The 17223-nt window shown below is 41.5% G+C and overlaps 1 protein-coding gene across 5 annotated transcripts in view; it reads left to right on the top strand.

Annotated features, from left to right (window-relative positions):
• Positions 1 to 16635, top strand: part of TTC8 (tetratricopeptide repeat domain 8) — a 34129-nt gene extending 17494 nt beyond the window's left edge. For 2 of the 5 annotated variants that reach the window (XM_083735365.1, XM_083735367.1), the window contains 8 exons: positions 134 to 219; positions 644 to 731; positions 3142 to 3252; positions 6417 to 6556; positions 8046 to 8220; positions 9357 to 9479; positions 13378 to 13461; positions 14182 to 16635. In XM_083735365.1, coding sequence (XP_083591491.1) covers positions 134 to 219; positions 644 to 731; positions 3142 to 3252; positions 6417 to 6556; positions 8046 to 8220; positions 9357 to 9479; positions 13378 to 13461; positions 14182 to 14301 — 927 coding nt within the window. In that variant the 3' untranslated portion in view covers positions 14302 to 16635. The remainder of the gene's footprint in view (positions 1 to 133; positions 220 to 643; positions 732 to 3141; positions 3253 to 6416; positions 6557 to 8045; positions 8221 to 9356; positions 9480 to 13377; positions 13462 to 14181) is intronic. The other 3 variants (XR_014563395.1, XR_014563394.1, XM_083735366.1) reach the window with 3 other exon arrangements.
• Positions 16636 to 17223: the final 588 nt, after the last annotated feature.

Raw genomic sequence — 17223 nt, 5'->3', positions numbered from 1 at the left:
AAAACAGTCAAAACCCAGTATTTTTCTCTCGTGTTGTATTCTTTGCTTTAATCTTTTTTCTTTTATTTTTTTACATGTTACTAATCCGTGTGTGTGTATGTGTTTAAATCTCATAAGTGTTTTGTTTTTTAAGGCTTTAGATTTGGCAGCATATGCCACGCAACACGCTCAGTTCAAGGACTGGTGGTGGAAAGTTCAAATTGGGAAATGTTATTACAGGTAAAACATCTCACCCGTTCTTAAACCTGGGGCTCAGTCCAGTCTGCTTGACCCAGTGAATGTCCCAGAGGGAGATCCCCATAGGGCAGGGATAGCCAGCATGGTGTTCTTTGGGTATTGTTGGACTCCAGCTCTCATCAGCCCCAGTAAGCTTGGCAAATGATGAGAGATGACTGGAGTTGTATCCCAACAACATCTAGAGGACACCACATTGGCTGTCCCTGCCATAGGACATAACAGAGGCCTGGCAAGATCAATTCAAGGGGAGGTGGGGAAGACTAAAATTTTAATTTCCAATGTCCTATTTCCCCCATATTTTTCCACGTTGATGGTGCTTTTAAATTTAGAATATTTATCAAAATGTAATCTCTCCCCTGCCATGCTTCTACGGTTTTGTCATACCTTTTATTGCGTTTTCCCTCAGGCTAGGATTATATCGTGAAGCAGAAACACAATTTAAATCCGCTTTGAGACAACAGGATATGGTAGATACAGTACTGTATTTGGCAAAAGTAAGTTGGACTTTACAATGAAAAAATTAATCATTTCAGATTAAAAGTTTGAAACTGTAACCTGGAAGTGCGGTGATGGCAGGGCTGAAGCCCTTGAATTTGAATGTTTTCAAAATATCAATATTTTAACCTTTTTACAGGTTGGTCAAGGATTTTATCTGTTCTTGTTAATAAAATTGTTTGGCTTTGTTTTTCAGTTACTAATGCAGTTTTCTAGACCTCCTTTCTTTTTAGCTGCATGCATTTGGTTAGTTTTAATAACTCTCTAGGCTTAATAACTCTTAAACCATCACTCTTACCGCAATTCTGGTACACTGGTAAGGTAAAGGTAAAGGTACCCCTGTCCGTACAGGCCAGTCTTGACAGACTCTAGGGTTGTGCGCTCATCTCACTCTAGAGGCCGGGAGCCAGCGCTGTCCGCAGACACTTCTGGGTCACGTGGCCAGCGTGACAAGCTGCATCTGGCAAGCCAGCGCAGCGCACGGGAACGCCGTTTACCTTCCCGCTGGTAAGCGGTCCCTATTTATCTACTTGCACCCGGGGGTGCTTTCCAACTGCTAGGTTGGCAGGCGCTGGGACCGAATGATGGGAGCACACCCCACCGTGGGGATTCGAACCGCCGACCATGCGATCGGCAAGTCCTAGGCGCTGAGGTTTTACCCACAGCGCCACCCGTGTCTGAGGTACAGTGGTACCTCGGGTTAAGTACTTAATTTGTTCCGGAGGTCCGTTCTTAACTTGAAACTGTTCTTAACCTGAAGCACCACTTTAGCTAATGGGGCCTCCTGCTGCTGCTGCGCTGCCAGAGCATGATTTCTGTTCTCATCCTGAAGCAAAGTTCTTAACCTGAAGCACTATTTCTGGGTTAGCGGAGTCTGTAACCTGAAGCGTATGTAACCCGAAGTACCACTGTATCTGTAATATTCCTTGGTGCTGCAAGTAGCAAGCTTGCACTGATTTCCTCGTCCATCACATGTATTGTCACCCCCCTACCCTATTTATGCAAAAACCAGCATTTCTAATTAGCTATATGTACAATATTGTGGATAAAAGCAGAGCTGGCTTTTCGCCTTTAGTGGTGCGCACCATTGAAGGGACAGAACAATTGAATTGCTTGCTTAGTTATGTGTGGCTTCAACTGAAACTTCTCTAGCTGTGTGAAACCCCCATCTCTCCCTTTCTCCTTCCTCCTCCCTCCTCTCCTCTCCCCAATATGTTGCTTTTCAGAATCAACAAGGTACCATGTAATCTTCCATTATATGTAAATCTGTCGCGAATGTGTTTATATCAAGGGGAGCAATTATGGAAAGCTGTTGAAAGAGAAATAGGTTTAGGTGTTAATGAACTGAGAAGAAACAAGACATGCACAATGCAGACATTTAAAAAACTTTTTAATGCAGGTATTGCTGGGATTAATCCTTTGGGAGCTGCTATAGCTTATAAACAGACAGAAATTTACAGTGAAGACTGCTTTAGATGCAATATAAGACTGGCGTATAGAAATGAGTGTTTCAGAGAGTCGATTGTTGTGGTTAAACTGCTTAAAATGACCTCCTTTATTGGTAATATCATTTTGAGATGGTCAGAGTCCAGCATGCCTTTTAATAAAAATGAACCTAGCCAATCTCATTTATTCCTTCTCTCCAGGAAGCAATTACTTCTGTTTGTCAATAGAAGAGACAGTAGGGAATAGTTGGCAAATGAATGCAGTGATCCTGGTGTTCTTATTTCTATTGCTTTTTACAAAGACACATTTTCAAGCTGTTCTGTATCCTGTTAGTCACATAATTCTTGCTGAAGGTGCCTTTTCAAAGGAGACGGTTGTGTTTCAGTGCAAAATTTGGGAGGATTTGCTATTGTAGTCATAGTAATTTGTTTCCTCGCGAAAAGAGTTGGGTACTGTTTGTACTACTTTGTGCTTTTGCTTTATTGCCTATTTCATTTAATGAGAACACCAGTGACAGTTGACTTTCTGTTCTTATGTATGCCGTGTCAGCAGTACATATTTTATCATGTTATTTCACTGGTATGCGTGACCTCAACAGGTTTTGCTCTCACAAAACAATATATTTACACCGTGCAGCTTAAAGAAATTGGTTGGGTATTGAGTTCACCTGCATAACAGGTTATATGCCTATTCCTCTAGCTAAATCTGTTAGGGCCCAAGCAGAGGGAAACTTGGTGTTTTCCCTGGCAGCCGTGAGCTTTTTCCACCATGTGTCTCTCTGGTATACAACTGAAATGAGTCCTGGAAAGTGTAGAGAAGCAGTTTCCCACCCTTTTATATTATTCCTTGATGCTGCCTTGTTCAGAGACTTTTATGTAGCACCTATACAACAAACAGCTACTTGTCAGATGTTAGAATCATTCTAGCCATTGATGCAGATGCACCCATCATTTATTTGCTCAGGTGTATTCCCGCTTAGACCAGCCTCTGACAGCTTTAAATGTTTTCAAGCAAGGATTAGAACGGTTTCCTGGAGAAGTCTCCCTCATTTGTGGTATTGCCAGGATCCACGAGGTATGTAAAACAAGTTTCTATTGTAAACGAAGTAAAGTTACAGGGAACCAGGCAGAGGGCCTTCTCAGTAGTGGTGCCCGCCCTGTGGAACGTCCTCCCATCAGATGTCAAAGAAATAAACAACTATCTGACTTTTAGAAGACATCTGAAGGCAGCCCTGTTTAGGGAAATTTCTAATGTTTGAAGTTTTCTTCTGTTTTAATGCTTTGTTGAAAGCCACACAGAGTGGCTGGGGAATAAATTATTATTATTATTATTATTATTAAACAAAGATAAGTGTTCAGCGTGCCCATTTTTGTCCTCAAAAATTCACTGCACTAATTTCCAGCATGTTGTAATGCAAGTCACATTATTCAGTGCTTGACGTGGGACGCTTAAACCATGCCTACACATTGTTGTTGTTGTTGTCGTTTAGTTGTTTAGTTGTGTCCGACTCTTCGTGACCCCATGGACCAGAGCACGCCAGGCACTTCTGTCTTCCACTGTCTCCCACAGTTTGGTCAGACTCATGTTTGTAGCTTCGAGAACACTGTCCAACCATCTCATCCTCTGTCGTCCCCTTCTCCTTGTGCTCTCCATCTTTCCCAACATCAGGGTCTTTTCCAGGGAGTCTTCTCTTCTCATGAGGTGGCCGAAGTATTGGAGCCTCAGCTTCACGATCTGTCCTTCCAGTGAGCCCTCAGGGCTGATTTCCTTAAGAATGGATGCGTTTGATCTTCTTGCAGTCCATGGGACTCTCAAGAGTCTCCTCCAGCACCATAATTCAAAAGCATCAATTCTTCGGTGATCAGCCTACCCATTATTGTAGTCTTATTCTGGAATATAGGAACATAGAAAGCTTTATGATACAGAAAGTCAAGTCACTGATCCATCTCATTCTGAAGTGTTTTACACTGGCAAGAAGTGGTTCTCCACATTTTCAGACTGGAAGATGGTATAGATTGAAACTGGGGCTTTTTTGCATTCAGTGCACACCCCTTCTGAGTTGTTGCAATTGTCTTTCTAGCTTCAAACAACTTCAAAGGCAAATCTGCATTTATTCCAGTGAGGCACTGCCTGATATTGACCTTGTAGTCCTCTGTCTTCCTCTAGCATTTGTTGTTCACTTCAAACAGAAGAAACAAACGTCTGAGCGGGCAAAGAACCTGTCAGAAGGACTTTTCATAGACTGATACTGAGTTAATCAGTATTTGTCATTTGGGGATTCATTTATGCTAGTAAGAATTCCTGCAGTAAATCACTTCACTTCACTTTCAGCAGAGTGTATATTTTTCAGTATTTATTTATATAAATATGTACAAAATACTTTCCCCATATCCTTGAAGGAGCTTACAGAATATAACATTCAATGAAGGAGTTCACAAAAGATAAACAAGTTGAGTGAATACAACTTAAAAACAAGATTAAAATACAACAATTAAAATATTGAAACATTGAAATATTAAAATGCAGCCTCATCACAGGAGGAGAAAGGAAAAAGAAAAAAGAAAGAGGGGGAGGGAATCAAATTGGCTCTAAGCCAAAGGCCAGGCGGAACATCTCTGTCTTACAGGTCCTGCGGAAAGAAATGAGATCCGGCAGGGCCCTGGTCTCATGAGGCAGAGCGTTCCACCAGGCTGGAGCCAGTGTTGAAAAGGCCCTGGCTCTGGTTGAAGCTAATCTAACTTCCTTAGAGCCCGGGACCACTAGGGTGTTGCTATTTATGGACCTTGAGGCTCTCTGTGGGGCATACCGGGAGAGGCGGTCCCGTAGGTATGAGGGTCCGAGGCCGTGAAGGGCTTTAAAGGTAAAAACCAGCACCTTAAATCTGACCCTGTACTCTACCGGGAGCCAGTGCAGTTTGAAAAGCACTGGGTGAATATGCTCCCATGGCAGAGACCCCGTGAGGAGCCTCGCTGCAGCATTCTGCACCCGCTGGAGTTTCTGGGACAGCTTCAAGGGCAGCCCTGCGTAGAGCGAATTACAGTAGTCAAGCCTGGAGGCGATGGTCGCATGGATCACTGTGGCGAGGTCGGGGCGGGAAATAGTAATTAAGGTTACTATTCTAAAAAAGAGTTACTGGAGACTTATTTCTGAATAAACAATCCACACATAATAAACGAATAGCTCAAGGTAAACTAAAAAAAGATAGCCACTATCTTGAAAACAGTTATTTGCCAACTTGTAACATAACAGGAGCTAGAGAGGGAGGAGGATCATTCAGCAATATAAAATATAGTAGATGGGTGGAATGCAATGCATCTGCTTTTAAGATGAAAGCCTGTTAATGCTATTAAAGGGTTTGCAGTGCTAATTTTATAATGAAGATACAGATGTTTTTGAATTCAAGATTTTTCAAGAGTTTTGTAGTTTTCTCTGATGTGTAACTTTGTCTTCACTTTGCTAGGCACTATTATATATTTATGCAGAGAACAGTTGTTTAACAACTACCATCTACATTGTTTCAGAAAGAATTTGAAATGTTGTTTTGTTTACAATTTCCTTTAAAAAGAAAAAGCTCAGGGCAGCTATAGCGTGAACATTCCACATTGTACTTTTTGTTGTCCCTTTTCTGTGGAATTGCTCTAATAGCAGAGGACTGGGAGAGTAGCTTGGCCTTTGATCAACCACTCTAATGTGAATGTGTCTACTCAGAAGTAAGCACCATTAAGTTCAATGGCACTTACATCAAGGTAAGTGGGCTTGTAGCCCCAGGGAGGCTTGCCAGTGCCTTACACTTTAACAACCAAGCTTTTAAGTGGCCCTTAAAAAAACTTTTGTCCATGATTGTTTACCTAACCTACTCTGTCAATCAGAAGAGTGTGTTTCCATGCTATAGGAAACTGATGCTACTATGCAGTACTGTTTACCTTGTTGCAGCCTATAAATAGCAGGAGAAACCCAATAGCATGCCTACCTAATGTGAGTAGGCTTGGAGAAAACATATGGAGTGCTATTTAAAATTATCGTTCTGCAGTATTGTTGCTCTTTGGCAATAAAGAGGTAGGTGGAGAAGAGGTAATTTGCAAGAAGGCATATAAACTTGGGGTGCTGTATACTGTCTAATAAAACTTGTATAATCTCTGTTCCATTTTGTCTCTGCTTATTATTTGAAATATTACTGTTTATAGTTTTATGTATATATCAAAGCTACTCTTACAATGTGTCAATGCTCCCATCTGTAGGAAATGAACAACATTTCTGCTGCTGCAGAGTGCTATAAAGATGTCTTAAAACAAGACAACACCCATGTGGAAGCCATTGCATGCATTGGAAGTAATCACTTTTATTCTGACCAGCCGGAGATAGCATTGCGTTTTTACAGGTAGGATGTGCATGTACATTTATTCAAGTCTTATGTCAGCTGAAAAGGAAAACTAATGGCTGGTGTAGATCTGGGGATGGGGGCATGGCCAACTGAATGATATCTTTGCAAGAATCCTATTGTGATAGCCCTAGAAGGAACCTGTGTAGAATCTGTAGCCCTGTTTGTATAAAGCATCCCCAATAGGTTTCTATGCAACCTTTTCTCCAAAATGCACTAGAAGAATTAGTCCCTTATTTCTGAGCTGCTCTTATTAGTTCTACCTGCCTGTAGTATACAGCCCATTAATTCACCACATATCCCCGAAGGCTGTGGCAAACATTTGTGTTCCTTTTTCTGTTAAGTGTTCTGAATGTTCTCAAATGTTAAAATTGTTTTTCCTCTTATCCGGAACATAGATTTTCTGCCTAAATAACGCACTTGAGTTCCTTTTCTGGGCTTTCCCCAGCAGTTCTGTGAGCCATTTGTAGCAATTATGACTCCACAGAACAAAGGGTGGCTTTGTTGTCTGATGAAAGCTCTTTGGCAGAAAGATGAGATATAATTTTAAATGATAAATAAATAAAATTTCAAAGAGGTGTGTGCTTGAGTGCTGGACAGAATGAGCCTCCGCAGAAACCCAGAAACAAAGGGGAATGCTTTTTTTACCCTTTACTTTCTAGATATTGCAAAGGTATATTTGGTATTTGAAAGATTATGCCATTAGAAATGTTTTGGACCTGATGAAACGCCAGACTTTATGACAACAGAAGTGCTTTCTGGGGTTTCATTGTTTGACTGTTCTACTTAGAGGTGCTCCTCATGGGAGATGATGATGATGGCTGAACAGTATTTAGAAAAGTCCCATCAAATTGTTTTGCTTTTGGGAGATAAGGGGGGCGGGGTTTGGGGAGGTAGAAATACATGAGTGCCAAATAATAATTTCACCCATTTTATATAAATTTTACAATACTGACACTCGATCATTTTAAGGCCAGCTTTCTATATTAGAAAGTGGGTGTTGAAGCTACTGTGAATGCTGAATTTGACTCTTGACCAAGACAGAGGCCCTGTGGATAGGCTATTTCCTTGTCTGGGAATTTGGAAAGCTGCCTCTTCTGGGTGGATATGAACTCCCTCTGAAGTAGCAGGTGTGTAATCTGGGTATGCTCCAATGCCCATCACTGTCAGTAGAGGTACAGGTGGAAAGAGCTGGAAAGAGTCCCATGTTGCAGTTCTTTCTCACTATCTTCTCTGATGCAGTTTTTTCAGGAGGGTTGGCAGTAGTGTAGGAAGAACCGCTGGCTGTGTTTCTCCCGTGAGGTTTTGGTTTTCTGGTGTTGCTGAGTAGTGTGGAAAGAAATCATGCCACAGCAAAAGGTCAAATTACTATTTATACCTTCTTTTTCTTTTTCCCTAAAAATTATGCGAGTAGTGTTCATGCAATATATAAGTTGCTTTCATGATCCATACTACAAAAGAAAAATATTTCTTTCCCCTCTTGAACTAGACGGCTCCTGCAGATGGGTATTTATAACAGCCAGCTCTTCAACAACCTGGGCCTCTGTTGTTTCTATGCCCAGCAGTATGACATGATTCTCAGCTCCTTTGAACGTGCCCTCTCTCTTGCTGAAAGTGAGGAGGAGGCTGCAGATGTGTGGTACAACTTGGGACACGTAGCTGTGGTAAGAGCCAGTACTAGTTAAGAATACTTCATTGAAACATTTGTATGGAAATAATGAAACGTTATCCTAGAAAGCTATTTGCAAGTCAATAACACTGCCCAGTTTCTGCTTGGATTAGGGATACAGACCTAGTTTTGAAGATCAAAAGGATGCAAAGAGGAGTGTTTTTGCTTTCTACATAGCAGAATCAATGTGAATGTTGGGGAAGACAGGAAAGGAAATAGGAGGGAATTGCAGCAAAAATAGATAATGGCACTTCAGAAGGCTGCTTAAAGTTGTCCCTTGCACTTAAAAGTCCCCCAGCCCAAGCCACATCAGAGTATTTCTGGACAAGCTTTTGTTCCTCTGTGGCAAAACACCCTGCACACACCTTTCAAGGGCACACTATTTCCTATGCTGCAATTGTAGCATTAAAAACTGCTCTGGTATTAAAGCCTGGCTCTGAATCAACCTAATGCAGTACAATGCTATGCCAGAGTAACTTCAAAAGACTTCCTCTTAACGTTGTCCACAACTCTGTGTATTAACAGATGTGCAATAATTGATTGAGATGCATACACACCACACACATAAATCAGTGCCCTCTGCCAGTCGCTGGGAGCAATTGTGGGATTCAGCAGCATACTGTCTGTAAGCCTAGAGTTTGCAGGTAGCCAAGGACCAGAGCTCAGCGGTAGTAAAAGCGTTTTGCATTCAGAATTTCCCTGGTTTAAATCCTGATATCAGGGATGATGAGAGTTATAGTCCAACCACATCCTTACTCTTCCTCTAGAGCATGACAAAATGGTTAGTAGAATATGCCAGGCATGGTGACAGATGAGCTCATATGGGTATACACACACCAACCCCTCCCTGAGCAAGATCTGTGTGGGGGAAGGAGGCTGGCTCAACTTGTGTCTGAGCAGGTTTTCTCACATTAATATTTCCCTCATGTGCAGCATCATCTTATCCATAGGAATCAATGGCCTCCCAAGGAAATAAGGGAAAATAAAGTGGTTCGGGTACTGTTCCAGGATCTAAGCGACTTGAGCTACATACATAGTCCTTCGATTGCTTCTGTTTCTTGGTTACGCTAAAGGGTGACAACGATGGCAACTTTTTTAAAAAATTATGTATTTTTGGCTTTTCCTTCTCAGGGAATAGGGGATATAAGCTTGGCTTATCAGTGCTTCAAACTTACCCTGGCCAACAACAATGATCACGCAGAAGCTTACAATAACTTGGCTGTGCTGGAGATGCAGAAAGGCCGCGTAGAGCAGGTTGGTATTCTGCTCTAAAGGAAAACAGTAGCTTACATATTGTTTCAGGGTAGTTGTTGCTTGAGATGAATGAAGGGTTAAGAGGCTTGGAAATCTCTGGAGCTTTGGAAGTTCACGTCTTTCCTGCTGATTTCATATTCTGATGTGTAATCTCCATTGTAAGAAGGAAGTGAGACACGGGCAACATACACCCACCAGGAGCAACACCTCAATGCCTTCCATATGCGCTGTGTCAGAAAGATTTGGGGCATCATATGGCAGGACAGAGTCTCAAACAAATATGTGCTCTCCCAAGCCCACACATTCACACTTCTGTCTCAGCGACATTTACGCTGGCCTGTTTGTGTATACAGAATGGAAGATGGCAGGACCCCCAAGGATTTGCTTTACGGGGAACTGGCTTCAGACACCAGGCCTGTTGGCAGACCAATTCTGTGTTACAAAGATGCCTGCAGATACGACATGAAGGCTGGCAACATGAACCCTGCTGTGTAGGAATCCCTTGCAGACAACCACAGTGCCTAGAGACAGACAGGTAGTTTATCCGCAGCAGTGACCAGAGGAGACACAACTGCTGGGAGGAGCACAGAGAGAAGAAGAAATGCCATGGTTCCTCTGTAACAGGGAAACCGACAGCTTCATTTGCCCCACCTGCAATAATGCATGTCTCTCCCATATTGGTCTCTACAACCACAGAAGGCGCTGTAACTCTCCAACAGTTTGACTTTACTCACAATGGCGCACTCTTCCATTGTTTCCTGAGACAGACGGATGGAAAATAAAAATAAAAGTTCCATTGTAAGAACCTGGCTGGAAACAAGCACAGGTTTATTTACAGCACTGTTTGAGAATTCTAAAGCTAGGAAACAGATCTGAAGACCGAGGTGAAAAGACCATAAACACCACCCTGAAACTGAGCATCGAAGTGGACTATATTTGTTGGTAGAGAGCAACAATAGAAATGCAGTGGGATCTTGCACCATTGGATTGTTGCACTAACCCAGAAATGGTACCTCGGGTTAATAACTTTGCTTCAGGATGAGAACAGAAATTGCGTGGTGGCAGCGGGAGGCCCCATTAGTGGTACCTCAGGTTAAGAACAGTTTCAGGTTAAGAACGGACCTCCATAACGAATTACGTTCTTAACCCAAGGTACCACTATATCTGTCATTACTCAAATTACATGCACCTTTCTGAAAATGTCATCAACAGAGTGTGCCTTCGACTTGCCATTTGGTTGACTGTGAACAAGATTGATGAATTTCTTAATTGAATAGTGAAAGTGTTTTGGGGGGGATTTAAATTTTCAGCAGATAAGCTACAGTACAACATGCAGTCCTTAGATCTCTGTTTCTAAGCAGCAAGTTGCTTTCGAGGCTACTATATAAATATTCTAGCAATTACCATGGCAACATTCAAATGTACTCCTGCATTCCTTGTAGTGATAGATGAAGATCAGTTTTACAGAGCCATATTCAGCTGGCCTATGCTTGGGCTTCATTTGTAGCTTAAGGTATGATAACAGTGAAAGAAGTGGCTTGTTGCAAGCTGTTTAAAAAACCATTGTCACTTGAGTTCAAGAAACTTTCAGTGCATTTGCAGTTCATGTGCTTGAGGTTTACCTCCTGAAGCTTAGAAATCACCACACTTCCCCACTCAGCAACGACCTCTTCTTCATAATCAGGAGTGCCTCTAATTCAAGGGTAGCTGGACTGCAGCATACAAACAGCCTGCCCAGGGACTGAGGGGTGGCTTGCAAACCTCCCCCCAAAAAACAATTTCCCATGTTTAGTTGCCTTCATTGGTCTTTCACAAGTGCTCTTAGATAAGTTTTGCTTATTTTTAACTTAGTTGGGGCTTCTCAGAGCTATTTTTCTAGCAAAAGAGGTTCTGGAACTCACCATGAACACCTCCCTTGTTCTCTTAGAATGGCAATGGCGCCCTCCTGAGAGGTGCCAGAACTGAGTCCTGGGGATTTCCAGCTGAAGAAAATCCCTGGGGCTTCTTAAAAAACCCCTAACTGTCTAATCGATTATTTCCTGCTGCTGCTTCTAGGTGTGTTCTTAATAGCACTACTCCTTAAAAGCCCTTTCAATTTACTTCTATTAACTACTGGTTGCATTATCCCTCCCACTGTGATGCCTGCAGCAGCTGATGATTAATGATAGTTCCCGAGTGCTGCCAAAGGCATCGAAGCAGGACAAACAGTGCAGCCAGCCAGCAATTAATAGAAGTGAAGTTAAATAGGAACAATCAAGGGGAATAAAAGTATTGAAGTCAGCATCACCTGTTAATCTCATTGGTAAGCAAATTGCAAGTATTTGGGGAAATTTTGGGTGAGGGGAGGAAGGACTTTGAAGGAACCATAAGAAAGAAAAAAAACATTTTTTTTAAAATGAAAGAAATGCAAATGAGTTGAGGAGGGGACTAAGGAAGTGAACAGCCTGACTTTGGATAGAAAGAAAATTAAAGGTATTCCATATCAGCCACACCTACTTTTCTATCCCAGCCATGCTCCCTTTACCATGCAGGCCTCAGAGGGTTTACTGTGAATCATTGTGTCTCTTGGCTAAAACAAGGTTAGGTACCCTGTTCTAAGTTATTTCCACCCATGTGTTTTCTAGGAAACATGCATACAGTGCACATCCTTGCTGTTACCTTGAATTAACTTCCCTGTTGCTGCTTAGAAACCAAAGTTGATGTGATTAGAATCCTGAAGTAGCAGCTCTGTGAGAACATTTATTACAAAACACATAAATCCATCACCAAATTTCACCCCATGTTTGCTTGATCCGTGGCTTTCATAAATTGTACTTCTGGTTTCTCAGAAGCAGATCACGATGCAGGCAATTTCTTTGCCGCTTAGGCTGGGCAACTGAGTGCTGTGCGAATTGGGGGTCAGGCTGCATATATGCACAGTGTATCATCCTTCATGTCTTCCTGTGACAGCCTGTTTTTCCGTGAGCCTCCGGGAAACACTAAGATAAGAATTCTGCTGTCCAAGCACTTCAAAGGACAGAACATTTGTCAATTCTAATCCTTCGCCATCCTGCAAGAATAAAGCTGGAGGGTGAGCAGATAGGGAGGGGAACTGCACATTTGCAGGGTTTGGGGGTAATGCTAATTTCAGAGTAGGCTGCATGTGTGTGGGTGCATATAATGTTTTATAAAATTATATAACATTGCATAACATATCTCCTGCTAACGCTGACAGTTGCTAATGTTGAGGAATGCTACAGCAGCCCTGCTTGAGAAATGGGCAGTAGATCAGTGGTAGAGAACTGTTTTGTATGCTGAACGCCCCCGGTTCATTCCCTAGCACCCTCTAGGCAGGGTTGGAAAGACCTTTGTCTGTGGGGGCCTGCAGCCAATCCATGTACCTAAACTGAGCTAGATGGACCCGTGTCTGAAACTGGAACCTTAATTTCCCCTGTGGATGAGAGGGTTATGACAGAATATGATGAGATGCTGAGATCAGTTTAGAAAATGTATTTAAACTACATCAGCAGAAGACCAGCGAATGTATTTCGATTTATGAAAGATGCAAACCATAATAAATCAAAGGAAAATCAAAGTCACATTATAAAGAAAAGAGCCTTAGGGATTGAGAAATAGAGGGTGCAAAGTATGCAAGGGGGAAACTGGGATACAATGATTTCATGTGAAAATAAAGTGTGCAATAAAGCTATTTAAACATCAGGTAAAGTGGTGGTTGCGCACAAGGACTACAGTATGCAAAATTAAAAGAAACTACAACTTTACCACCCAAACCCCACCAGCCCTCTATTTAAAATGCACTATATTCTGACTGACCCAACTGTATAACAAATGAAAAGTAGGAATATCTTGCCCTAGACAAATCTATAGGTCAGTTGTGTGTCTGCTTCTTGTTCTTCAGGCAAGAGTGTTTCTGCAGACTGCTGCACGGATAGCACCTCATATGTATGAGCCACACTTCAATTTTGCTGTACTGTCTGATAAGGTAACATCATTGCTTTATGCTTTCGTTCTCTCTCCAATAGGCACAGGAAGCGTACGGTCTTATCTAGATTATCAAGGGAAGTTCTGTATGAAAATTGTAGTTTTGGGGAAGCATTTTCAAACTTCCAGTGATGGGTTTCACAAGTGGTTTTCTTAAATGTACCTTATGTTTTTTAGATTGTTTGAAAGTTTTGTTTATCCAGAGTACTTGGGCAAGCTCATGTTGGGTGTGGATATGCTTGAGATCTATTGCACCCAGGAAGTTTGGGACTCTAAAGCACTGCCAATTGAGCCCAAAAACAAATTGCAGAACACACAAAAAGTATGCATTTCCTACAAAAGAGACACAAGACTTTGATTCCTGAGTATTCTAAAGATATCCAATATTAGAAGCATTGGGGAAAGCAGCAGTATTTTTTATCACTGGTTTTTATGGGCATTTCATTTCTACATGTTTTCCTCCTTCTTTGTATAAAAGAGTGGTATTTTGAGATCTGATCTATTGACTCAAGTCAGAACTCTTGGCATTCTGAAAGTGTCTCCTGTTGAATGCATTACTGTAATCTATGGAAATAAATGAGGGTGTGAGTGACTGGAGCCAAGTCAGGATTCTGTCTTGGGAGTTGGAATTTATTAAAGAGACTGGGGTGTGACCAACCTAGTAAAAAAAAGTGTGTTGATGACATGTTTGTGTCCTTCAGCCTGTGTGTCTTTTTTGCAGGCTGGAGATATCCAAAGGAGTTATGCAGCCAGTCAGAAGTCTGAAGAAGCTTTTCCAGAGCACGTGGATACGAAGCAACTAATCAAACAGTTAAAACAGCACTTTGCCAGACTTCGGTGAAACACCTTTGTCCCTCAAAGCTACTGACTTGTGCAGTTTTGCAGAGTAGATGAGTTAATACTTGAATCCTCAGAATGTTATTTATAGTGAAGTATTGTTTGTGCAGACTAGAGGCAGAGCTGTTTCCTTAAGCAGAAAGTGCTAGTCTGTTTCCTTCAAGGAAATGTTTCCCCCTTTTATTCACCATCTGGTTATAGTAGTGGTGCTCCACCATTTTGAACAGTTAACACGAGCTGTCATGTTGCTTAAGTTGTTGCACCAGAGCAAGTCTAGCATATGATTCTTTTTTAAAAAGAAACAACCTATTTGTACAAGGCACACTAAAGGTTCGTCCTTGGGTCGCCAATCCCTTAAGTCTAAACTGATGCGTTCGGGTTCTAAAGATCTGTCCGTGCCACCCTTTTCCACACATTTCTGAAGATTTGGGGGCCAATGTAGGTCACGCAGCAAGTGTAGCAGTTGGAGTCATACCTGAACCATCAGATTAGGGTTTAAGGCCCAAGCAAGAACGTAAGAAGCTGTTGCCTTTATTCCCCCAGAGAGAAGGTGTGTGTAAAGGCTGCTTGAGCATGAGTGGAACACTTTCCAACGAGAAGAAAAGGCAGACACAGCAGGCAGTTGGCATCTATGAAATGCGGTATTTAACGCTCCATAAGACGCACCTAGTTTTTAGAGGAGGAAAGAGGGAAAGGCCCTTTTTGGGGGGGGGATCAGCTCACAGTTGTGCAGCTTATTTTGCAAAGGGGAAAAGCCCCCCTTTTTTGAGGATCAGCTCAAAGTTGTTGAGCTTACTTTGCAAAGGGGAAAAAATCCTGTTTTTATGGGGTTCAACTCACAGTTCTGCAGCTTCTTTAGGAAAGGGAGCCATTTCTACAGTTTCCAGACAGATAATCTAATCAGCCAGTCAGTCACATGTTGCTGGGGAAACAGCCTCCGTCTGCAGAACATTCAACAATGGAGGCCTGGGCAAGGGGCCGGGGCCGGAAAGGGACCACAAATTCGCTCCATAAGACGCACAGACATTTCCCCTTACTTTTTAGGAGGAAAAAAGTTTGTCTTACGGAGCAAAAAATATGGTACCTCCCCTCCATTACTTATCCTCCTTCCTAAACTGTAACATCCACTAAGAAGGTGATGGAGAGGTAGCTATTCCTTCCAACCAAAGAGATGTGAAAAGTCAGAAGATACTGCAGTTAAAAAATAAATAAATCTGTGCTGGTTTTGGATAGTTGGTGCTTGCAAACGCTTGGTGGATGCTGTTATTTTTCCTTTTAGTATAAAAAAGCATTTTCTGGAATGTCTCCTAGTATTGTATTCAGAGAAGTATTGTTTTGCTTGTAACTCAAAAGGCAGCTGTCCCTTCAGTTGATTCTAATCAGATTGAATTTGGCTAACCTTCCCTACCTCTTGCCTTCCAGATGTTAGACTCAACCTACCATCAACCTCACCCAGCATGGCCATTGGTCAGGGATGATGGGAGCTCTGGTCCAACAACATCTGGAGGGCAGTAGGATGGGGAAGGCTGAATTAGGCCAAACATTTTTTATGATATGCCGTGTCATTTTTTTGTTCTTGTTAAAAATTGGAAGAGTTATTTCCATTAAGCTTGTCCCAGAAATGCTTTTTCAGAAGAATCTGATTAAGTCAGTAAGACTAATAAATTGGGAGAAGTAGCCCAAGCTATAATTTAGGGTAGCTTCTTCCACACAAGCTCCTTCAAAATGAGCAGTTATTACATAATACCAGCACTTCTAAGATGGAAGATTGTGTCTATAGTTGGGAAACTAATGAGGAAGAGGAATAATTAGCCATTTTAAAATGGACTTCGTTTTTTAAAAGTACATGGTTTTTCACCTAAAGTTTAAAAGTATCAACAGAATGTGTGCAACTGTAGGCCAATATATATGTAATGCTTCCCACTTAGAGAAATTCATCATATAGCTTATCTTCCAAGCTAGGGTTGGTATGTTATGAAAGAATATCTCTTTACCAGTGCCAGTAAATAAAAGACTGCCACCAGTTTTCCCCATCATTCCTTTCCATAATCCAGTTGGTCACTTTTCTGTCCCAACTGCTTAAGTAATTTTGCCCCATTCTAATTGCAAGGAGTGCAGCAATTTTAACTGTACCAGTTCAGTGGGAGAGGCAATTCTTACTCCTTTTAGGTTCAGCTTTACAGTAAAACATGGATCTGTGTTAATGTTACTTCCAATTTTTCACTGCATTCCACCTTGATTTATTATATTTCAGGCATTTAAACCTAAATTGTCATTTGTGAAGCTATTATGTATATTTAACTTTTAATACTATTTATAATAAAGCGCATATAATTTATTAAGAGTTTGTTTTCTCTTTTCAATGGGTCACAAACTCTGAAAATTGAGGAATGGCTTACATTTTAGTCCGCCCCCCCCCCCCCCCAAGAAAATAATGTTGCAAACTGAACTTGCAAAAACCACTTTTGTGTCCTGCTTAACCTTCAGTCAGTTCATGTACAACTTTGTAGTTTGCAAACTTAATTTTTTTACAAAACACATTACCTTTATTTAAAGCATAGTCATTTGGAAAGGCTTGAGTTTTCAGGGGAACCTAGTTAGCTTTTGAAGTAAGTGAAAGATGACATCTCTGTCCTTAAGGGTCCCCAAAAAGGGAATAGAGAGTAAGCAAAGGCATAACTATTTTAAAATGAGAGATTTTAAAAAATAGTGATTTTGCTGCAATTGTAATTAGCATCTTGGAACGAGTCTCTGAGAAGGAGTCAGCTAACTTGAATTCGCTTCCTTTCAATCCAATATAGATATTAACATTTTGGAATATAGAAGTACAAAGTTGGGTCATCAACATCAGCTTGAAGCCACTAATAATCAGTCTGGCTAGCTAGCTGCATGCTGGATTTGTTTGCTTAATAAGCTAGTTGCTGCT

Source organism: Podarcis gaigeae, assembly GCF_964106915.1.
Source record: "Podarcis gaigeae genome assembly, chromosome: 1".
In the NCBI taxonomy this organism is placed as follows: Eukaryota; Metazoa; Chordata; class Lepidosauria; order Squamata; family Lacertidae; genus Podarcis; species Podarcis gaigeae.
The sequence above is the reverse complement of the archived record's forward strand: the minus strand, read 5'-3'. Positions and strand labels throughout refer to the sequence as shown.